Consider the following 25,314-nt stretch of genomic DNA (forward strand, 5'->3'; position numbering starts at 1 on the left):
AGGCTTCTTGGGGCAGTCATCGTTAATCACTGTATTCCTTTGTTGAAGCTGCTCTCACCTGAGGTAGCGCTCTGGGACATATGTTCATAACTTCATAAGTGATAGGAGCAGAATTAGGCCATTCAGCCCATCGAGTCTACTCTGCCATTCAATCATGGCTGATCTATCTCTCCCTCCTGACCCCATTCCCCTGCCTTCTCCCCATAACCTCTGACACCTGTACTAATCAAGAATCTATCAATCTCCGCCTTAAATATATCCACTGACCTGGCCTCCACAGTCTTCTGTGGCAAATAATTCCACAGATTCACCACCCTCTGACTAAAGACATTCCTCCTCATCTCCTTCATAAAGGAACGTCCTTTAATTCTGAGGCTTTGACCTCTAGTCCTAGACTCTCCCACTAGTGGAAACATTCTCTCCACATCCACTCTATCCAAGCTTTGCACTATTCTGCATGTTTCAATGGGGTCCCCCCTCATCTTTCTAAACTCCAGTGAGTGCAGGCCCAGTGCCGACAAACACTCATCATAGGTTAACCCTCTCATTCCTGGGATCGTTCTTGTAAACCTCCTCTGGACCCTCTCCAGAGCCAGCACATCCTTTCTCAGATATGGTGCCCAAAATTGCTCACAATATTCCAAATGTGGCCTGACCAGCGCCTTATACAGCCTCAGCATTACATCACTGTTTTTGTATTCTAGCCCTCTTGAAATAAATGCTAGCATTGCATTTGCCTTCCTTACTATCAATTCGACTTGCAGATTAACTCTTTGGGAATCCTGCACCAGCACTCCCAAGTCCCTTTGCACCTCTGATTTCTGGATTCTCTCCCCATTTAGAAAATAGTCTACGCCTTTATTCCTGAGCGTTTTGTAAATGACACACACCCAGGCATCGTACATCAGAGGCAGAGGGAATGATTGTCTAGAGTAATGGTCTGGGTGTAGTAGAGCTTGTTTAGAAGGATGAGAGGGGATCTTATAGGGACGTATAAAATTATAAAAGGACTAGACAAGCTAGATGTAGGAAAAATGTTCTCAATGTTGGGGGAGTCCAGAACCAGGGGCCACAGTCTAAGAATAAAGGGGGAGGCCATTTAAAACTGAGGTGAGAAAAAACTTTTTCACCCAGAGAGTTGTGAATTTGTGGAATTCTCTGCCACAGAGGGCAGTGGAGGCCAATTCACTGGATGAATTTAAAAGAGAGTTAGATAGAGCTCTGGGGGCTAGCGGAATCAAGGGCTATCTAGGGAGAAGGCAGGCACGGGTTACTGATTGTAGATGATCAGCCATGATCACAATGAATGGCGGTGCTGGCTCGAAAGGCCAAATGGCCTCCTCCTGCACCTATATTCTATGTTTCTACGTTTCTATGCCTTGCAGTTAAACTGGCAATCCAAAGGTCAAGGCCAAGGAGGCAGCTTTGGAATTTAAATTCAGTTAATAATCTGGAATTTAATGTAACAATGACAAAATGACTGGATCGTTTTTTAAATTCTTCCAGAGCGGGGAAGGAAATCTTTGCCTTGTCTGGTCTGTTTGTGACTCCTGTAAAATCACTGTGTGGAGGAGTCTGAAATGGCAGTCCAAGCTGCTCGGCAGATGGTAGCAATTAAGGTTTTCCTTGCTCGGGGATGTTTTATGGTCATGAAACGAAACCCAGATCACGAAAAGCGAGTAAAACAAAAATATATTTGGCTGCTGAGTCCTGGATGGCACCCGTCAGAGATAGACACAGAGTGCTGGAGTAACTCAGTGGGTCAGGCAGCATCTGTGGAGAAATAGGATGGGTGACGTTTCGAGTCGGGGCCCCTAGTTTAGTTTAGAGATACAGCGCGGAAACAGGCTCATCAGCCCACCGAGTCCGCACCGACCAGCGATCCCCGTACACTAACACTATCCTATACACACCAGGGACTATACACACCAGGGACCAGGAAACGTATAAGATTATTAAGGGGTTGGACACGTTAGAGGCAGGAAACATGTTCCCAATGTTGGGGGAGTCCAGAACAAGGGGCCTCAGTTTAAGAATAAGGGGCAAGCCATTTAGAACGGAGATGAGGAAAAACTTTTTCAGTCAGAGAGTTGTGAATCTGTGGAATTCTCCGCCTCAGAAGGCAGTGGAGGCCAATTCTCTGAATGCATTCAAGAGAGAGCTAGATAGAGCTCTTAAGAATAGCGGAGTCAGGGGGTATGGGGAGAAGGCAGGAACGGGGTACTGATTGAGAATGATCAGTCATGATCACATTGAATGGCGGTGCTGGCTCGAAGGGCCGAAAGGCCTCCTCCTGCACCTATTGTCTATTGTCTATTGTATATAATCATACCAAGCTAATTAGCCTACAATGTTGTGTGTCTTTGGAGTGTGGGAGGAAACCAGAGCTCCCGGAGAAAACCCACGCAGGTCACGGGGAGAACGTACAAACTCCGTACAGGCAAGCACCCGTAATCAGGATAGAACCCGGGTCTCTGGCGCAGTAAGGCAGCAACTCTACTGCTGCGCCACCGTGCCACCTTCAGGCTCCATTTCGGGTTGGGAACCATAACGTCACCCATCCAGTTTCTCCACAGATGCTGCCTGACCACAGATGGACTCAAAATCTGGAGTAACTAGGTCGGTCAGACAGCATCTCCGGATAAAAGGATTAGGTAATGTTTCAGGTCGAAACCCTTCTTCAGACTGAGAGTCAGGGGAGGGCGAAACGAGCGATATGGAATGGAATACTTTATTACATAGAAACATAGAAAATAGGTACAGGAGGAGGCCATTTCGCCCTTTGAGCCAACACCGCCACTCATTGTGATCATGGCCGATCGTCCACAATCAATAATCCGTGCCTGCCTTCTCCCCATATCCCTTGATTTCGCTAGCCCCTAGAGCTCGATCTAACTCTCTTTTAAAGTCATCCAGTGAATCGGCGTCCACTGCCCTCTGCGGCAGAGAATTCCACAAATTCACAAGTCTCTGGGTGAGTTATTGACCCCGACCCTAAAGGGCCCTGACCCGAAACATCACCCATCCTATTTCCCCAGAGACTCTGCCTGACCCGCTGAGTTACTCCATTAATGTCACATGTGACTAGGCATAGTGAAAATTTTTGCTTGCATACACAATGTATACAAACAGCAGCCACCTTTGGAGCTGACAAAGTTACACAGCACGTCTGCTCCTCCTTGGGGGCCACACAGGGTCCCCAATGTCCATTGCTCTTCCTCCACCGATATAGACATTCTTGCTATTGAGGGCGTGCAGCGTAAGCTCACCAGGTTAATTCCCAGAATGGCGGGACTGTCGTAGGTTGAAAGACTGGAGCGACTAGGCTTGTATACCCTGGAATTTAGAAGGACGAGAGGGGATCTTATCGAAACATGTAAGATTATTAAGGGGTTGGACACGCTAGATGCAGGAAACATGTTCCCGGTGTTGGGGGAGTGTCCAAAACCAGGGGCCACAGTTTAAGTATAAGGGGTAGGCCATTTAGAACGGAGATGAGGAAACTCTTTTTCACCCAGAGAGTTGTAAATCCGTGGAATTCTCTGCCTCAGAAAGGCAGTGGAGGCCAATTCTCTGGATGCTTTCAAGAGAGAGTTAGATAGAGCACTTAATGATAGCGGAGTCAGGGGGTATGGGGAGAAGGCAGGAACGGGGTACTGATTGAGAATGATCAGCCATGATCACATTGAATGGTGGTGCTGGCTCGAAGGGCCGAATAGCCTCCTCCTGCAACTATTGTCTATTGATATAGCCCATCCCTGTTTCTACCTAATGTAGACTTATATTCCTTTGACCAGTGGAAAAATAGGACAACTCCGTCTTATTGAATATGGTCCTCAGCTGACATTTATTACTTGCACCGATCAGCTCGAGTCTGCGTGTTATGCAGTTACGCTCCATTCAGGCATGGATGGTTAATTCTATTAGGAGTTGTAAATGGAATTGATCATTGTTCAATCAATACTAACTAACCCGAACATTTGATCTTGAAACTGTGGTAACAATCATATCAAGTCAAGTCAAGTCAAGTCAATTTTATTTGTATAGCACATTTAAAAACAACCCACGTTGACCAAAGTGCTGTACATCTGATTAGCTACTAAGGAAAAAATGAAACATACAATAGCACGCAAACATAACAGCACATACAAAACAGTTCACAGCGCCTCCTCAATGAGCCTCAAACGCTAGGGAGTAGAAATAGGTTTTGAGCCTGGACTTAAAGGAGTCGATGGAGGGGGCAGTTCTGATGGGGAGAGGGATGCTGTTCCACAGTCTAGGAGCTGCAACCGCAAAAGCGTGGTCACCCCTGAGCTTAAGCCTAGACCGCGCGATAGTGAGTAGCCCCAAGTCGGCCGACCTGAGGGACCTGGAGTTAGAGAGGTGGGTTAGAAGATTTTTGATGTAGGGGAGGGGATGTCCATTTAGGGCTTTATACGTGAATAGGAGGAGCTTGAAGTTGATTCTGTACCGTACAGGGAGCCAGTGGAGAGAGGCCAGAATCGGGGTGATGTGGTCCCTTTTACGGGTACCCGTCAGGAGTCTCGCTGCGGCGTTTTGGACCAGTTACAGGCGGGACAGGGAAGATTGGCTGATCCCAGTGTATAGGGAGTTGCAGTAGTCTAGGCGGGAGGAAATGAAAGCGTGAATGATTTTTTCAGTGTCGTCGAATTGGAGGAAAGGTTTGATTTTAGCTATGGTACGAAGTTGGAAGAAGCTGGCTTTTACCACAGCGTTGACTTGCTTGTCAAATTTTAATGCAGAGTCAAATATCACGCCGAGGTTTTTGACATGCGGTTTGACTAGGCAGGATAGGCTTCCAAGACTGCCTGTTATCGATTTGATGGAGTCGGGGGGGCCGAATAGGATGACCTCAGACTTGCTCTCGTTTAATTGGAGGAAGTTCTGTGCCATCCAACATTTTATGTCCTCAAGGCAGTGTAAGAGGCTGTTTAAATTTGACTGGTTGTTGGGTTTCAGGGGGAGGTAAAGCTGAGTGTCATCGGCATAGCAGTGGAAAGAAATGCCGTGCCTTTGAATGATTTGGCCAAGGGGGAGCATGTATAGAGAGAAGAGAATGGGACCTAGGATGGAGCCTTGTGGAACTCCGCAGGAGAGGCTAGCTGGAGCAGAGGAATAACTGCCTATGTTGATGGCGAAACTCCTATCTTTGAGGTAGGAAGCGAACCAGCTCAGGGCAGTGCCATCAATGCCAACCGCGTACCGGAGACGGTCAATAAGGATGGTGTGGTCCACTGTATCGAACGCTGCGCTGAGGTCGAGAAGGAGCAGGATTGCACAGTCGCCGGTGTCGATGGCGAGAAGCAGGTCGTTGTGTACCTTCAACAAGGCAGACTCTGTGCTGTGGTGGGCTCTGAAACCTGACTGGAAACTTTCCAGGATGGTGTTTTGGTGTAGATAGGGCACTAATAGTAGTCTATTGATTGCAAAGTGCTTCAGGGTGTACTGAGGTCAGAAAAGATGCCAAACAACAAGTCCTTCCTTTCCCACACGAAAATTGCTTTCAGAAACGAATTTAAGCCAACAACTCTCCTGATCGCCTCTGTGCAGGCTCCTTGTCTGTCAAATTTAAATGTTCATCCATGTACCAAAATCCCACTGTGGCCTCCCCCCCCCCCCCCCCCCCCCAATATCACTTACCTATTTCCGAGCAACTTCCAGCACTGCAATCCTTTAAGAACAATGTGTCCCTTCAACTTTTGTGCATCGCCCACGATCTTCACAACTTTGCTAGGAGCTGTGCCTTCCCCTATCTCTGAAACTCCCACTCGAAACCGACTCAGCTCTCCGCCAGAATCTATCGCTTACCCACACATTCGGGTCAGTTTATATAAAGGCCTATTAATCCAGCATCTGCACTCGGTTGTAGAGTCATAGAGTGATACAGCGTGGAAACAGGACATTCGGCCCAACTTGCCCTCACCGACCAACAGTGTCCCAGCTACACTAGTCCCACCTGCCTGCGCTTGGTCCATGTCCCTCCAAACCTGTCCTATCCATGTACCTGTCTAACTGTTTCTTAAACGTTGGGATAGTCCCAGCGTCAACTCCCTCCTCCGGCAGCTCGTTCCATACACCCACCACTCGTTCTTCTCGTTCTGGTCATCATCCACGCCCTTCCCCTGGTGTGGGATTGTTGCCCCCACATTTCCTCACTTGACTTCACCTCCTTTGGCCAGTCTGTGCCACTGCCAGGCCGGCCTGTGCAACTGCTTTTTAAAATCTGCGTAACATTTCAGGCGGCACGGTGGCGCAGCGGTAGAGTTGCTGCCTTACAACGAATGCAGCGCCGGAGTACCGGGTTCGATCCCGACTACGGGCGCCGTCTGTACAGAGTTTGTACGTTCTCCCTGTGACCCGCGTGGGTTTCCTCCGAGATCTTCGGTTTCGACACTCCAAAGACGTACAGGTTTGTAGGTTAATTGGCTTGGTAAATGTTTAAATTGTCCCTAGTGTGTGTAGGATAGTGTTAATGTGTGGGGATCGCTGGTCGGCGCGGACCCAGTGGGCCTAAAGGGCCTGTTTCCGCGCTGTATCTCCAAACTAGACTAAACCAAAAAATTATGTAGGTTGCCATGAGAATATGCAATTGCTTCTCAATTCACCCGATCAGTGTGAGCACATAACGGCCTACTGACTTGACGTCTAAACCTCCATCTTTACGGTCACTCACTTTCCCTGTCCACGTGAGAATTGGCCGCTTCTGCTACAAGTTTTCCCTCTGTGATGGTGGTTCAGTTTTCCCCTGATCATTAGTTTCGCCTGACCTGCTGGGCACGTGTCAGAGGCCTTTGTTAGCACCACAAAGGGCAATTACCGTCTCAACTATAAGTCCGCCTCAACCAACCTGATCTCCCGGTGGCTCAGCACTTCAACTCCCCCTCCCACTCCCATTCTGACCTTTCTGTCATGGGCCTCCTCCAGTGCCATAGTGAGGCCCACCGGAAATTGGAGGAACAGCACCTCATATTTCGACTGGGCAGTTTGCAGCCCAGCGGTATGGACATTGACTTCTCCAACTTTAGATAGTTCCTCTGTCCCTCTCTTCCCCTCCCTCTTCCCAGATCTCCCTCTATCTTCCTGTCTCCACCTATATCCTTCCTTTGTCCCGCCCCCTCTGACATCAGTCTGAAGAAGGGTCTCGACCCGAAACGTCACCCATTCCTTCTCTCCTGAGATGCTGCCTGACCTGCTGAGTTACTCCAGCATTTTGTGAAATAAGTCTCAACTATAAGTATACACTATACACTAGTGTACCTGGGACATGTTGGCCAGTGTGGGCAAGTTGGGCCGAAGGATCTGCTTCCACACTGTATCGTTCAATGACTCTATCCCACTTGGCCCATTTGACCTGGTCTCCCTCCATCCTGGATCCCAACCTGCCTTGTCCCTGGCAGGTTATGTCTTACTCCACCAGATATTGACCCATCCAGCAATGTTGAGGCTCTATAAGGCGCTGGTCGGGCCACATTTGGAATATTGTGAGCAATTTTAGGCACCATATCTGAGGGAGGGTGTGCTGGCTCTGGAGAGGGTCCAGAGGAGGTTTACAAGAATGATCCCAGGAATGGGTAGGTTAACTTATGATGAGTGTTTGTCGGCACTGGGCCTGTACTCGCTGGAGTTTAGAAGAATGAGGGGGGACCTCATTGAATCTGTGGAATTCTCTGCCTCAGAAGGCAGTGGAGGCCAATTCTCTGAATGCATTCAAGAGAGAGCTAGATAGAGCTCTTAAGGATAGCGGAGTCATGGGGAGAAGGCAGGAACGGGGTACTGATTGAGAATGATCAGCCATGATCACATTCAATGGCGGTGCTGGCTCAAAGGGCCGAATGGCCTCCTCCTGCACCTATTGTCTATTGAAACGTACAGAATAGTGAAAGGTTTGGATAGAGTGGATGTGGAGAGGATGTTTCCACTAGTGGGAGAGTCTATGACTGGAGGTCACAGCCAAGTCAGTGAATATATTTAAGGCAGATTGATTGATTCTTGATTAGTCAGAGGTTATGGGGAGAAGGCAGGAGAATGGGGTTAGGAGGGAGAGATAGATCAGCCATGGTCGAATGGCGGAGTAGACTTGATGGGCCGAATGGCCTAATTCTGCTCCTATCACTTGTGATACATCCTTCTTGAAACCTTCTTCTCAACTCAACTTTACCCCTATCTCTCAGGTCTGATGAAGTCTCCTGAACATGAAACATTGCCTCTCTGTTTCTCTTTCCAAAGCTGCATCCTGATCCACTGAGTCCCTCACTCATTTTCTGCTTGAATCCAATCCCAAACGTCATACATGACTAGTTCCGATGAGCTATTTTAATTCTGACCAGCAAACATCTTTCCAAATGACAATCCACAAATGCCATCCACTCCTATGACAAAAACAATAATTATCATAATTGCGTTGGCGTTGAGAAAGAACTAGGAGTCTCCTTCTGCAGATAAACATGGAGATAAAATCTGCGGATGCTGCTTTAAACCGAAGATAGACCCAAAAAGCTGGAGTAACTCAGCAGGACAGGCATCTCTGGAGAGAAGGAACGGGTGACGTTTCGTGTCTGAAGAAGGGTCTCGACCCGAATCGTCACCCATTCCTTCTCTCCAGTGTTGTTGCCAGTCCTGCTGAGTTACTCCAGCATTTTGTGTCTCTCTTAGAAACATAGAAAATAGGTGCAGGGGTAGGCCATTCGGCCCTTCGAGCCAGCACCGCCATTCAATGTGATCATGGCTGATCATCCACAATCAGTACCCCGTTCCTGCCTTCTCCCCATATCCCTTGATTCCACTAGCCCTCAGAGCTCTATCTACCTCCCTATTGAATGCATCCAGTGTATCGGCCTCCACTGCCTTCTGAGGCAGAGAATTCCACAAATTCACAACTCTCTGGGTGAAAAGGTTTTTCCTCATCTCAGTTCTAAATGGCCTACCCCTTATTCTTAAACAGTGGCCCCTGGTTCTGGACTCCCCCAACATCGGGAACATGTTTCCTGCATCCAGCTTGTAATTAATAACTTTATACGTTTCTATAAGATCACCTCTCATCCTTCTAAATTTCAGTGAATACAAGCCCAGTCGCTCCATTCTTTCATCATATGACAGTCCCGCCATCTTGGGAATTATCCTTGTGAATCTACGTTGCACTCCCTCAATAGCAAGAATGCCCTTCTTTAAATTGGAAGACCAAATACAATACACCAGGTGTGGTCTCGCCAGGGCCCTGTACAACTGCAGAAGGACCTCTTTGCTCCGAACTCAAATCCTCTCGTTATGAAGGCCAACATGCCATTAGCTTTCTTCACTGTCTGTTGTACCCGCATGCTTACTTTCAGTGACTGATGTACAAGGACAACCAGGCCTCATTGCACTTCCCCTTTTCCTAACCTGACACCATTCAGTTAATAATCTGCCTTCCTGTTCTTGCCACCAAAGTGGATAACTTCACATTTATCCACATTATACTGCATCTGCCATGCATCCGCCCACTCACACAACCTGTCCAAGTCACCCTGCATCCTCATAGCATCCTCCTCACAATTCACATCTAAGTCATTAATGTATATTGTAAATAGCTGCGGTCCCAGCACCGAGCCTTGCGGAACCCCACTAGTCACTGCCTGCCATTCTGAAAGGGACCCATTAATTCCTACTCTTTGTTTCCTGTCTGCCAACCAATTTTCTATCCATGTCAATGTCCTACCCACAATACCATGTGCTCTAATCTTGCCCACTAATCTCCTGTGTGGGACCTTATTAAAGGCTTTCTGAAAGTCCAGATACACTACATCCACTGGCTCTCTCTTATCCATTTTACTTGTTACCTCCTCATAAAATTCCAGAAGATTAGTCAAGCATGATTTCCCCTTCGTAAATCCATGTTGACTTGGACCGATCCTGTTACTGCTATCCAAATGCACCGTTATTACATTTTTGAGAATTGACTCCAGCATCTTCCCCACCACCGATGTCAGACTAACTGCTCTATAGTTCCCTGTTTTCTCTCTCCCTCCTTTCTTGAAAAGTGGAATAACATTAGCTACCCTCCAATCCACAGGAACTGATCCCGAATCTATAGAACATTGGAAAATGATCACCAATGCGTCCACAATTTCTAGAGCCACTTCCTTAAGTACCCTGGGATGCAGACCATCAGGCCCTGGGGATTTATCAGCCTTCCGTCCCATCAGTCTACTCAACACCATTTCCTGACTAATGTGAATTTCCTTCAGTTCCTCCATCACCCTAGATCTTCTGTCCCCGAGTACATCTGGGAGATTGTTTGTGTCCTCCATAATGAAGACAGAACCAAAGTACCTGTTCAACTCGTTCATACACAAGAGGTGAAAGCACTCAGCTTAAATGACTGCGAATTTGATCAATATTATTTTGATTCAGATGAAGCTACAGTGCATTCAGAAAGTATTCAGACCCCTTCACTTTTTCCACATTTTGTTACGTTACAGCCTTATTTAAAAATGGATTTTAAAATTTATTTTTATCATCAATCTATGCACAATACCCCATAATAAAAAAGCGAAATCATGAGAGGAATAGATCGGGTAGATGCACAGAGTTTCTTACCCAGAGTAGGGGAATCGAGGACCAGAGGACATGGGTGCAAGGTGAAGGGGAAAAGATTTAATAGGAATCCGAGGGGTAACTTTTTCACACAGAGGGTGGTGGGTGTATGGAACAAGCTGCCAGAGGAGGTAGTTGAGGTTGGGACTATCCCATCATTTAAGAAACAGTTGGACAAGTACGTGGATAGGACAGGTTTGGAGGATTATGGACCAAGTGCAGGCAAGTGGGACTAGGATAGCTGGGACATTGTTGGCCAGTGTGGGCGAGTTGGGCCGAAGGGCCTGTGTCCACACTGTGTCACTCGATGACTTGATGACTGACCTATCTCTCCCTCCTAACCCCATTCTCCTGCCCTCTCCCCATAAACCCAGGTTCTTGTCCTGCAATGCAGTTCCTTCCTTACAACCTGCCAGGATCAATAAGATTATTAAGGGGTTGGACACGTTAGAGGCAGGAAACATGTTCCCAATGTTGGGGGAGTCCAGAACCAGGGGCCACAGTTTAAGAATAAGGGATAGGCCATTTAGAACGGAGATGAGGAAAAACTTTTTCAGTCAGAGAGTTGTAAATCTGTGGAATTCTCTGCCTCAGAAGGCAATGGAGGCCAAGTCTCTGAATGCATTCAAGAGAGAGCTGGATAGAGCTCTTAAGGATAGTGGAGTCAGGGGGTATGGGGAGAAGGCAGGAACGGGGTACTGATTGAGAATGATCAGCCATGATCACATTGAATGGCGGTGCTGGCTCGAAGGGCCGAGTGGCCTCCTCCTGCACCTATTGTCTATTGTCTATCGTCAAAGGACCAATTATGGTCATTCCAACATCAGTCACTGAAGAATTAGACAAAGCCATAGGTTTGTGAATGGGGAAGAGTGTAGATGGTGAGGGATGCTGAAAGGCAGAGTTTCAGAAGGAGGATTCGACGAGCTTCCCTGCGAGATCGAAAAGATGCGAGCGAAATGGCAATTGTGAGTCGTTCCGAAGATGACGGATGGAATCGCCAACATTTTTAATCTCATTTATTATTGGTATTTGGGTGGACAAAGGCAGGAGATGAAAAGAAGAAAAAATGTTTCAGACAAGGAGAGATGTGGAGTGAAATGTGAAACCAGAGGAAGGGATGTAGCTGGAAGGGGATGGGGTGAAGGTTAAGGGGGGGGGGGCAGGCAAAGGGGGCGGCTTTAGTTTAATTTAGTTTGGAGATACAGCACCGAAACAGGCCCTTCGGTCCACCGAGTCCGCACCCACCAGCGATCCTCGCACATTAACACCACCCTACACTCATTAGGGATCATTGTACCACTTCTACCACGCCAATTAACCTACAAACCTGCACGTCTTTGGAGTGTGGGAGGAAACCCGAAGATCTTGGAGAAAACCCACGCAGGTCACGGGGAGAACATATAGACTACGTACAGACAGCGCCCGTGGTCGGGATCGAACCCGGGTCTCTGGCATCTCTGGAGAAAAGGAAGAGGTGACGTTTCGGGTCGAGTCCCTTCTTCAGACAATTCAAAGTTGTCTTGTTTAGTTTAGCGTAGAGATACAGCGCGGAAACGGGCCCTTCGGCCCACTGAGTCCGCGCCGACCAGCGATCCCCGCACATTAACACTATCCTACACACACGAGGGACAATTTTACATTTATACCAAGCAGTTTAATACCAAGTTTTGAGGACAATCACCGAAGCTGACTGGTTAGTGTCAGAGACAGGATGAAGGCTGCAACCCTAAACCCCCCCCACAGCGGCCTTCATGTGCCCACACGTGTGTGGCTCACGCATCGTACACGTGAGCCACACTCTATCCCACGAGACACGGGACTGCCCAACCATGCTATCATCCTCTACCACGGGCCACCGCCTGACACACGCTAGGAACTGTTTACAATTATACCAAATCAATTAGCCTACAAACCTGTACGTCTCTGGAGTGTGGGAGGAAAACGAAGATCTCGGAGAAAACCCACGCAGGTCACGGGGAGAACGTACAAACTCCGCACAGACAGCACCCGTAGTCGGGATCGAACCCGGGTCTCCGGCGCTGCAAGGCAACAACTCTACCGCTATGCGCGGGTCAGTGAGAGAAATGGGTGTGCACCCAAGTGGGGCACTGGGAAGTCAAGTCAAGTCAAGTCAAGTCAATTTTATTTGTATAGCACATTTAAAAACAACCCACGTTGACCAAAGTGCTGCACATCAGTTCAGGTACTAAGAACGAACATACAATGGCACACAAACATAACAGCACATACATAAACAGTTCACTGCGCCCCCTCAGAGGGCCTCAAACGAAGGGGTGGGGAGGGTCGGTTCTTACTTAAGTCTGGGGAATTCAGTTCTCTTAGAAACATAGAAACATAGAAAATAGGTGCAGGAGTAGGCCATTTGGCCCTTCGAGCCTGCACCGCCATTGAATATGATCATGGCTGATCATCCAGCTCAGTATCCCGTACCTGCCTTCTCTCCATACCCCCTGATCCCTTTAGCAAAAAGGGCCACATCTAACTCCCTCTTAAATATAGCCAATGAACTGGCCTCAACTACCTTCTGTGGCAGAGAATTCCACAGATTCACCACTCTCTGTGTGAAGAAATGTTTTCTCATCTCGGTCCTAAAAGGCTTCCCCCTTATCCTTAAGCTGTGACCCCTGGTTCTGGACTCCCCCAACATCGGGAACAATCTTCCCGCATCTTGCCTCTCCAACCCCTTAAGAATTTTATATGTTTCTATAAGATCCCCCCTCAGTCTTCTAAATTCCAGTGACTACAAGCCCAGTCTATCCAGTCTTTACTCTTACTGTTACAAGGGCTACCTGTTGGCTACAACTGCACATGTCCGTTCCTCACTTGTCTCTGTGCCCATTTAGTACAGTCAGTCAGTCACTCTTGCATCCTTGCACTGGTCCACCTTGGTTTTAATACCCTCCTGCTAACCATTCCTAATTGCATCTAAATTGGGGAGGCATTTAAGAATTGGGGGTGGGGAAGGAGTTGGGTGACTGTCGTCTGTAATTACATGTGAACCCAACCAGATAAGAACAGCAGATGTCATTCCCTGTGGACATGAGTAATGTTAGTAGAGTTTCATAAGTTCATAAGTGATAGGAGCAGAATTAGACCATTCGGCCCATCAAGTCTACTCCACCATTCAATCATGGCCGATCTATCTCTCCCTCCTAACCCCATTCTCCTGCCTTCTCCCCACAACCTCTGACACCCGCACTAATCAAGAATCTATCTATCTCTGCCTAAAAAATACCCACTGACTTGGCTTCCACAGCCTTCTGTGGCAAATAATTCCACAGATTCACCACCCTCTGACTAAAGAAATTCCTCCTCATCTCCTTCCTCAAGGAACGTCCTTTAATTCTGCGGCAGTGACCTCTGGTCCTCGAGTCTCCAACTAATGGAAACATCCTCTCCACATCCACTCTATCCAAGCCTTTCACTATTCGGTAAGTTTCAATGAGGTCCCCCTTCATCCTTCTAAACTCCAGCCAGTACAGGCCCAGTGCCAACAAACGCTCATCATATTTTACCCACGTGTTTGTAGCACAATTCAGCTGTTTCATGGTTGCTTTAGTGACACTTGTTAATTCCAGTTTTTAAATACTTCAATTTATAATCCCAGCTCCGCGATGGGATTCTGGATCAACTGTCCAGAACTCTAGCTGCAAGCTGGTAATGTACACATGCAATGCGATGTTCCTGCAGTCTAGAACTGCTGCTTCCTGCTACTAACATCGTCATTGTTCATGGGAAAAGATGCTATTGACATATTTCAAACATGAGGGTGAGTCTTCTGAACCTGCCCACATCCCTTGTCTTCTCAGGATTATTGCTATTCACAATAATAAATTATAGTACTCAACCACAAATGTCACGGTGGCGCAGCGGTAGAGTTGCCGCCTTACAGCGAATGCAGTGCCGGAGACCAGCTGTTCGATCCCGACCACGGGTGCTGTCTGTGCGGAGTTTGTACGTTCTCCCTGTGACCTGCGTGGGTTTTCTCCGAGATCTTCGGTTTCCTCCCACACTCCAAAGACGTACAGGTTTGTAGGTTAATTGACTGGGTGAATGTAAAAATTGTCCCTAGTGGGTGTAGGATAGTGTTAGTGTGCGGGAATCGCTGGTCGGCGCGGACCCGGTGGGCCGAAGGGGCCTGTTTCCGCGCTGAACTAAACTAAACTAAAACAAATGGCAAGGATAGTTCTTGGTGTTTTTTTTGCAGCACTCAGCGATTCCTGTCCTTTTGCACAGAGGCGTGGAAAACCTTGCACAGCAAGTTGAGGATTATGAACATTGGCAGCTCATTCTTGTGGCCCAGAGCCCAGCTTCCAGCACAGTCAAAACAGAAGTCTTGATGCTGGGCCAATTGTACATTTCAACCCCGATGCCAACAGACTTGGACAAAGATATTGAGAGTACGTAGAGATTAGGCACAGTCTTACTGCTCTGTAGAACAGGATTGACGGGCTAGACCACTTCAGTTAGAACCATAGAGTCGTACAACATGGAAACAGGCCCTTTGGCCCAGCTTGCCCATGCTGACCAAGGTGCCCCATCTATACTAGTTCAACCTGCCTGCGTTTGGCCCATATCCCTCTAAACCTTTCCTATCCATGTATCTGTTCAAATGTCTTTTGAATGTTGTTGTAGTTTCGATCTCAACTAACTCCTCTGGCAGCTCATTCCGTACACCCACCACCCTCTGTGTGAAAAAGCTGCCCCTCAGATTCCTATTAAATCTTTCCCCTCTCACCCCAAAACGATGTCCTCTTCTACTGGATTCCCTGACTCTGGGTAAAAGACTGTATGTCAACCCAATGTATTCCCCTCGTGATCTTTTGCACCTCTATAAGATCACCTCGCATCCTCCTGCGCTCCAAGGAATAGAGTCCCAGCCTGCTCAACCTCTCCCTAGAGCTCAGGCACCTCAAGACATGGCAACATCCTTGAAAACCTTCTCTGCACTCTTTCCAGCTTGACAGCATCTCAAAACGTGCAGACCACAGTCTAAGAATAAAGGGGAGGCCATTTAAAACTGAGGTGAGAAAAAACCTTTTCACCCAGAGAGTTATGAATTTGTGGAATTCTCTGCCACAGAAGGCAGTGGAGGCCAATTCACTGGATGAATTCAAAAGAGAGTTGGATAGAACTCTAGGGCCTAGCGGAATCAAGGGATACGGGGAGAAGGCAGGCACGGGTTGCTGATGGTGGATGATCAGCCATGACAATAGACAATAGACAATAGACAATAGACAATAGGTGCAGGAGGAGGCCATTTGGCCCTTCGAGCCAGCACCGCCATTCAATGTGATCATGGCTGATCATTCTCAATCAGTACCCCGTTCCTGCCCTCTCCCCATACCCCCTGACTCCGCTATCCTTAAGAGCTCTATCTAGCTCTCTCTTGAATGCATTCAGAGAATTGGCCTCCACTGCCTTCTGAGGCAGAGAATTCCACAGATTCACAACTCTCTGACTGAAAAAGTTTTTCCTCATCTCAGTTCTAAATGGCCTACCCCTTATTCGTAAACTGTGGCCCCTTGTTCTAGACTCCCCCAACATTGGGAACATGTTTCCTGCCTCTAACGTGTCCAACCCCTTAATAATCTTATACGTTTCGACAGTGAATGGCGGTGCTGGCTCGAAGGGCCAAATGGCCTCCTCCTGCACCTATTTTCTATGTTTCTATGTACCTGTAGGGTGACCAAAACTGAACAGAGCCTCATTATCACTTGTCAACCAAGCTTCCTTATGCCCATTGCCCTAACAGGAACATGCATGCCCTGAGCTCTCGTTACCACTCTCTTAAACGCATCCCACTTTCCACACATTCCTTTTCCTGCAAACAACCTGTTCTAATCAACTCAGATAGCTCTCCCTGGATGCCACGCGATTAGGTCCTTTTATTTCAAACGCTATAACTATAAGGAAAGATTAGTTCAGTCTAGTTTATTGTCAGGTGTACCGAGGTATAGTGAAAGGCTTTTGTTGCGTGCGAACCAGTCAGCGGAAAGACAATAGACAATAGACAATAGGTGCAGGAGGAGGCCATTTGGCCCTTCGAGCCAGCACCGCCATTCAATGTGATCATGGCTGATCATTCTCAATCAGTACCCCGTTCCTGCCTTCTCCCCATACCCCCTGACTCCGCTATCCTTAAGAGCTCTATCTAGCTCTCTCTTGAATGCATTCAGAGAATTGGCCTCCACTGCCTTCTGAGGCAGAGAATTCCACAGATTCACAACTCTCTATACGTGATCACAATCGAGCCATTTGCAGTTTATAGATACATGCTAAGGGAATAACGTTTAGTGCAAGGTAAAGCCGGCAAAGTCCAATCAAGGATAGGCCAAGGGTCACCAATGAGGTAGATAGTAGTTCAGCACCGCTCCCTGGGTAGGACGGTTCAGATTAAAGATAATCCATGTGTTCAACCATCAAAGCACTGAATGCAAAGGGAAATTTAAAGATGGTTGTGGTAGGATATAGTATATAGTAGGAGGTAATGCTCTGAGCTAGAGTCTATGACAGAGGCATTGAAGAATGAGGAGAGGGATGAGAAGACTTTTTTGTTGGAGGATGAATTAAACTGGCAATATTAGTAGTTGTGGCCATTTACACACGGATACACTGTGGCGCAGCGGTAGAGTTGCTGCCTTACAGCGAATGCAGCGCCGGAGACCCGGGTTTGATCACGACTACGGGTGCTGTCTGTACGGAGTTTGTACGTTCTCCCCGTGACCCGCGTGGGTTTTCTCCGAGATCTTCAGTTTCCTCCCACACTCCAAAGACGTGCAGGTTTGTAGGTTAATTGACTGGGTAAATGTAACAATTGTCCCCAGTGGGTATAGGATAGTGTTAATGTGGGGGATCGCTGGTCGGCGCGGATCCGGTGGGCCGCAAGGACCTGTTTCCGCGCTGTATATCTAAACTAAACTAAAACTAAAATGAAAATATTATCACAGTTAAAGGCCTGTCCCAGTTACGCGATTTTTTAGGCGACTGCAGGCGACTGTCAGAGTCCTAGCAGATCGCCGAAAATTTCTTTTATCCTACGACAATGACCATGACAACGACAATGACCACGACAATGACCACGACAATGACCACGACAATGACCACGACAATGACCACGACAATGACCACGACAATGACCATGACAACGACAATGACCACAACAATGACCACGACAATGACCATGACAACGACAATGACCACGACAGTGACCACGACAATGACTACGACAATGAGCATGACAATGACCACGACAATGACCACGACAATGACCACGACAATGACCATGACAATGACCACGACAATGACCACGACAATGACCATGACAATGACCACGACAGTGACCACGACAATGACCACGACAATGAGCATGACAATGACCATGACAATGACCACGACAATGACCACGACAATGACCACGACAATGACCACGACAATGACCACGACAATGACCATGACAATGACCACGACAATGACCACGACAATGACCACGACAATGACCACGACAATGACCACGACAATGCCGAGTCAGGTCGATACAAGTGACTTTTTTTGTGAAACTAGCACCTGGCTAAGAGATTACACCGTCTTCGGAAACATCGCGAAATTCCCACGCTCACCTGACCGTCAAACTGTCACCTCCAATCTACCTGTCAAATGTCCTGACGGCAAATAAATTGGTTAAACAAAACCATCTTCTGGTATCTTCAAATGCCTTTTCTTAATTTAATATTACGTGCTTCTAAATGCATCTGCGACAACCTAGCAAACCTGGGGACAGCGTGCGACAGACAGCGCCCGCAATAAGTTACGATACCTGGCGAGAAGCCAGCTGTCAACGAGAAATTTCTATCTGGAAAAATTTTCCGTGATGCGCCGAGATCCGCTACGATTCATTGAAGACTCCTCACGATCATGCCCGTGCGCGGCCATTTAGAACGGAGATGAGGAAAAACTTTTTCAGTCAGAGAGTTGTAAATCTGTGGAATTCTCTGCCTCAGAAGGCAGTGGAGGCCAATTCTCTGAATGCATTCAAGAGAGAGCTAGATAGAGCTCTTAAGGATAGCGGAGTCAGAGGGTATGGGGAGAAGGCAGGAACGGGGTACTGATTGAGAATTAGCAGCCATGATCACATTGAATGGTGGTGCTGGCTCGAAGGGCCGAATGGCCTCCTCCTGCACCTATTGTCTATTGTCTATTATTATTGTTTGTTTCTTTATGTGTACGTACGTGTGTGTGCATTTTTATATATATATATATATAAGTGTGTGTGTGTGTGTGTGTGTGTGAGAGTGTGTGTGTGTGAGAGTGTGTGTGTGTGTGTGTGTGTGTGTGTGTGTGTGTGTGCGCGCGCGCGCGTGTGTGCGCGCGTGTGTGTGTGTGTATTGATGTGTATATGAATATATATAGTATATATTATATATGTATATGTGGGTATGTGAATATATACACAGGCCGAACTTTTTTTTCTCGTTAATTATATTTTTAGTGTACTATTTTTACATAGTTTGTTCATTGTTCCAACTGGGACATCTGACAATAAAACGGTCTTGACTCTCTGGAACCCGGGTCTGTGGACAGCTTTATCGCCATACCACAGATATCGCAAGTTTGGAGACGGTACCAGAATAGCCCAGTAAACACTGCAGCCACAGCCCGCTCGTGGATTGAATGAATACTTAGTGGCAATGAAACAAGTATTTTTGTTCCCCAGATGCCATTCGGCTTCTTGCCTTGCTTGGAGGAGCTGCACTCATCCAGGCCAGTGAAAAGTATTCTATTACACACCTGACTCGTGCATTGAAGTTGGTGAAAGCCTCCAGACTAATATTAAGGTCACAGTATTTATGTGGCAGGTCCAATCAAATTAACAATTTACAAATCCACAATATGTTGATGGTTGATGACAATGACATTGAACGTTGAGGGTAGATGGTTCGACTCTCTTATGTTGGGGATGATCATTGCCTACCACCTGCGTGGTGCAAATGTTACCTGCCGCTTATCAGACCATAGCCTAATTTAGTTTAGTTTAGAGATACAGCGCGGAAACAGGCCTATTTGGGCCATCGTGCCCGCGCCGACCAGCGATCCCCGCACACTAACACTATCCTATACCCACACCGGACAATTTTTACATTTACCAAGCCAATTAACCTACAAACCTGTCCGGCTTTGGAGTGTGGGAGGAAACCGAAGATCTCGGAGAAAACCCACGCAGGTCACGGGGAAACTCCGTACAGACGGCGCCCGTAGTCAGGATCGAACCTGAGTCTCCGGCGCTGCATTCACTGTAAGGCAGCAACTCTACCGCTGCGCCACCGTAGCCTAGATGTTGCTGCAGGCCGGTGCGGGCTGCGTTGTTTTGCTGAGTTGCGAATAGAATTGAATGTTGTGCGACTGACATCCGCCATCATCTCTGTGAATGTAACTGAACCTTTTTGTGCAAGCATCAGTGTACATCGCAGCTGCTGAACGAGAGACTGAAGGAAGATTGATGAAGCAATCGAAGAAGGTCAGGCATAGGCCATTGCCCAGAAGATCTCTTATGTTGAAGTCATGGGCGATTGACCATCAAACAAAAGCCTGTGTGCAAAATGTGAGTTCACCCACTGGAGTGTTTTCCTCTTGTGGCCCATTAGATTTAATTTTGACATAGAAACATAGTCAATAGGTGCAGGAGTAGGCCATTCGGCCCTTCGAGCCAGCACCGCTATTCAATGTGATCATGGCTGATCATCCAAAATCAGTACCCCGTTCCTGCCTTCTCCCCATACCCCCTGACTCCGCTATCCTTAAGAGCTCTATCTAGCTCTCTCTTGAATGCATTCAGAGAATTGGCCTCCACTGCCTTCTGAGGCAGAGAATTCCACAGATTCACAACTCTCTGACTGAAAAACGTTTTTCCTCATCTCCGTTCTAAATGGCCTAACCTTTGTTCTTAAACTGTAGCCCCTGGTTCTGGAATCCCCAAAAAATTGGGAACATGTTTCCTGCCTCTAACGTGTTCTCCCCATATCCCTTGATTCCGTTAGCCCTTAGGGCCAAATCTACCTCTCTCTTGAAAACATCCAGTGAATTGGCTTCCATTGCCTTCGGTGGCAGGTCTATTACACGCAAGCTATTAGAATTGGGAAGTGGGGGAGGTGGGGAAGGGTTGGTGGATTACATGTACATGTTGTATACATGTGGTCAGTGTGGAATAGTTAAATGCCCAAACAAACTTGTCTGGCTAAATGTCTTCTGTCATGACGTCTGCACATTTCAGTGTAAAACCATCACTATAGGTATGAATGTGTACAGTTTTGGTCTCCTAATCTGAGGAAAGACATTCTAGCCTTAGAGGGAGTACAGAGAAGGTTCACCAGATTGATCCCTGGGATGGCAGGACTTTCATATGAAGAAAGACTGGATAGACTCGGCTTGTACTCGCTGGAATTTAGAAGACTGAGGGGGGATCTTATAGAAACATATAAAATTCTTAAGGGGTTGGAGAGGCTAGATGCGGGAAGATTGTTCCCGATGTTGGGGAAGTCCAGAACCAGGGGTCACAGCTTAAGGATAAGGGGGAAGTCTTTTAGGACTGAGATGAGAAAACATTTCTTCACACAGAGAGTGGTGAGTCTGTGGAATTCTCTGCCACAGAAGGTAGTTGAGGCCAGTTCATTGGCTATATTTAAGAGGGAGTTAGATGTGGCCCTTGTGGCTGAAGGGTTCAGGGGGTATGGAGAGAAGGCAGGTACGGGATACTGAGTTGGATGATCAGCCATGATCATATTGAATGGCGGTGCAGGCTCGAAGGGCCGAATGGCCTACTCCTGCACCTATGTTCTATGTTTCTATGTTTCTATGAAGGCTGGCTGGGCCTTGATGGTTACATCAGAGGATTGCCGCAGCAGAGGAAGAATGGTAGAAGTGGCTGAAGATGTGGTCTCCATGAGTGATGAGCTCCTCAATTCTCATTGACGGAGGGCGGAGATGAAGTGAGAGGTCTAAGATACTTGGAATAAAGAAGATGGGGGATTACTTTGTATTCCTGGATGATCCTGGAATATCGAAGGGATTGGTGAGATAAGTGCCATTCCTGATGGTGTTGGACATAGCACCAGTTGCCCACTAGTTCAGTTCACGTCTGCTTGCCTTGGAGAACTTGGAGCATTGTGGTTGGACCAGAGTGGAATGGAGTCATTGTGGGAATAATCTATCCTTCTCAAAAAGCGGCACGGTGGCGCAGCGGTAGAGTTGCTGCCTTACAGCGAATGCAGCGCCGGAGACTCGGGTTCGATCCTGACTACGGGCGCCGTCTGTACGGAGTTTGTACATTCTCCCCGTGACCTGCGTGGGTTTTCTCCGAGGTCTTCGGTTTCCTCCCACACTCCAAAGACGTACAGGTATGTAGGTTAATTGACTGGGTAAAATGTTTAAAAAAATTGTCCCTAGTGTGTGTAGGACTGTGTTAATGTGCGGGGATCGCTGGGCGGCGCGGACTCGGTGGGCCGAAGGGCCTGTTTCCGCGCTGTATCACTAAATGTAAAAAAATCTAAAACTCTGAGTTTTGTACAATTGGAATATTTTTTTATATTTTGCTATTCTCCCTCATTTTGTATTATTTATGTTTTTTTTAAATGCTACGTTTTTATTAGTCTTTTTTGAGAGAATTTGAAAAAGGTCATAGGGAATAGGAGTAGAATGAGGCCATTCAGCCCCAACAAGTCTACTCCACCATTCAATCATGGCTGATCTATCGTTCCCTCCAAACCCCATTCTCCTGCCTTCTCCCCATAACCTTCTCTGACGTCCGTACTAATCAAGAATCTATCTATCTCTGCCTTAAAAATATCCACTGACTTGGCTAACAAAGTTCGAACCCTGAAGAAGGATCTTGACCCATAACGTTACCTGGTCCTTTTCTCCAGAGATGTTGTCTGACCCGCTGAGTTACGCTAGCTTTTTGTGTCTATCTTTGAATAAACACATATTGGGTGTAGGCAAGCTGTATGTTGACTATGCACAACTTCCCTTTCTTCAGACTATTCTATGTTTAAGTCATCTCTGTTCATTGCATCACATTACCTCACATTTTATTCTTTGTAGTGTTGCTCCTGTCAAAGGCTTTGTGAAATTCCTGAGATATTGTATTTGCACTTTGTTTCATCCACTGAGTTTATCCTTGTAAAACCTGTCTGACTTGGAGTCATGTACATAAGTGATAGGAGCAGAATTAGGCCATTTAGCCCATTAAGTCTACCCTGCCATTCAATCATGGCTGATCTATCTTTCTCTCATCCCCATTCTCATGTTTTCTCCCCATAACTCCCGACACCCGGACTAATCAAGAATCTATCTATCTCTGCCTTAACTTGGCCTCCACGGCCTTCTGTGGCAAAGAATACCACAGATTCACCGCCCTCTGACGAAAGAAATTCCTCCTCATCTTCCTAAAGGAACGTCTTTGAATTCTGAGGTTCCGACTTCTTGTCCTAGACTCTCCCACTAATGGAAACATCCTCTCCACTCTATCCAAGCCTTTCATTCTGAGTGGGCCAATATTATTTTATCTGACAAAATAATCTGTTTGATGAATTGATTATTTGCCATTTAAAAATATTCCGGTCGACTAGGACGCATGAATCACAAAATCTTAAAACCTATTAGTAAAGGCCGATAATGGTCACTTGAATTGATTTGATCAGTAGGCTTCAAGACAAGTCAAAACAGTTGAGGACATGTCTCCAAATCAGAACGCAACCATGGCCTGCACATTCTCACAAATGTACTTATATGTTCACAAGAAAATAACAACATATTATTATTAGGACTAAAATGGGCACCATCTTGTTACTGTCACAAGAATGAAACATGGTCAAAGCTGATGTGTAGGAAAGAACTGCAGATGCTAGTTTAAACCGAAGAGAGATAGAAAAAGCTGGAGTAACTCAGCAGGTCAGGCAACACCTCTGGAGCATAGGAATAGGTATCTAATATTAGTATTATTGTATTACAGTAGTATCATAGCAGTACTAGTATTATAATACTAGCATCATGATATCTCTCCATATCACCGTCTATATCTCTCGTTTCCCTTTCCCCTGACTCTCAGTCTGAGGAAGGGTCTTGACCCAAAATGTCACCCATTCCTTCTCTCCAGAGATGCTGCCTGACCTGCTGAGTTACTCCAGCTTCCTGGGCCAATCTATGGTTAAAGGGGAACTGAATACAATATGACTTTCACGTCATTGAAGGGGAAGACACTTTAAAAAGATTGTTTTCTTGCCCAATTTACTCTTTGCGATGTACACCCTTCTTGCCACACCGTAATCTCTGATTATTTAATGCCCTTCAGATAGACCTTGGAAATTAAGACATTGTGTTAAATTGTAAATCTAAATCAATTGATAATTGGGCAATTGTAGCCAGCACCTCCGTCATCAGATGGCAGATAGTGGGGGGTGCAAAGTATCAGATTAGTGTGGGAAGAAAAATGAACCCACTCAAGAATAGCATCTGAATGGAAGTTATAATAGAAGTTATTATAGAAGTTACAATAAGCAAACATACTGGGATTTTACTGAACAGTACATGTACAGCCTCTGAGCATAGACTGCTGCAGTTTCCTTTAAATATTGAACTGGAAACACAGGAAACCAGGATTTAAAAACAGGTGTCCTCTTGCGAGTTACATCAATGAATCCAAACGTTTTTGGTGCAACTGGCCTTCAGGCTAAAGGTAGACACAAAATGCTGGAGTAACTCAGTGGGGACAGGCTCAACCTGAAACGTCACCCATTCCTTCTCTCCAGAGATGCTGCCTGTCCCGCTGAGTTACTCCAGCATTTTGTGTCTGCCTTTGGTGTAAACCAGCATCTACAGTCCCTTCCTCCACACGTAGCCCTGGCACTAAACCCCATTTTGGGGTGAAATTTAACACTCACCTCGAACTGTTGCCTGGTCTTCATGCTCCACATGGCTCCCTCTCACCAGAAGATGTGGTTGTAGAGTTTCATCTGTAATGGTTCTTCCTGAAAACGGAACATGTTTTTTTTAACGTAGGTGGACAGACCGGGGGGTTACGGGGAAGTCACATCTGGGCGCACTCAGTCAGCACAGAGAGTCGGGTTGTCGAGAACGCTACACAGCTCAGGGTCAAACAGCTGCAGCTTTGCTAGTGATCGCCCTCCGCTGAGCCACTTCTCTTTCCTAATACCAAGGGAATTGTGCATCATACCATGTGGCTCGTGGTAATCTGAGTGGTTATCTCTGATGCACTGCTGCAAATCAGGAAGTGGAGAGCTAATAAAAACCTCAGTATTGTGCAGAGATGTAATTTGTGGAGCGTGTAGTAACATGTCCCGGAGTAACTACTTCCCTATCGGTAATCACCAAGTTATTTCGCTGCCGTCCTGTGTAAAATATCTGTTCTGAAAATGCAGAACTTAATTTTCCTTCCATTACGATTGTGTTAAAGAAGCTCTGTGACTGGCTGGAACCATGCCTCTGCAGGTGTGGCTCTCATTATACACACTGAGAGGGAAGCAATGTGTGGTAGCGAGCATATTGGCTGGTTGCATCACGGCCCCCATCATCGGCTCTGACCTCCCCCACCATCGAAGGGACTTACTGGAGTCTACGCCTCAAAATGGCAGCCAGCATCATCAGAGGCCCACACCACCCTGGCCACTCACTCACTCACTTCACCCC

General features: G+C 46.9%; 1 protein-coding gene across 1 annotated transcript in view; it reads right to left on the bottom strand.

Moving 5' to 3' along the window:
- ipcef1 (interaction protein for cytohesin exchange factors 1) overlaps positions 1–24,810 on the bottom strand; it is a 130,156-nt gene extending 105,346 nt beyond the window's left edge. Inside the window, exon 1 of the mRNA XM_078404713.1 lies at positions 24,549–24,810. Within this exon, the coding sequence (XP_078260839.1) occupies positions 24,549–24,581 (33 nt within the window). The 5' untranslated portion in view covers positions 24,582–24,810. The remainder of the gene's footprint in view (positions 1–24,548) is intronic.
- Between the last annotated feature and the right edge of the window lie 504 nt (positions 24,811–25,314).

Source organism: Rhinoraja longicauda, chromosome 9, assembly GCF_053455715.1.
Source record: "Rhinoraja longicauda isolate Sanriku21f chromosome 9, sRhiLon1.1, whole genome shotgun sequence".
NCBI lineage: Eukaryota > Metazoa > Chordata > Chondrichthyes > Rajiformes > Arhynchobatidae > Rhinoraja > Rhinoraja longicauda.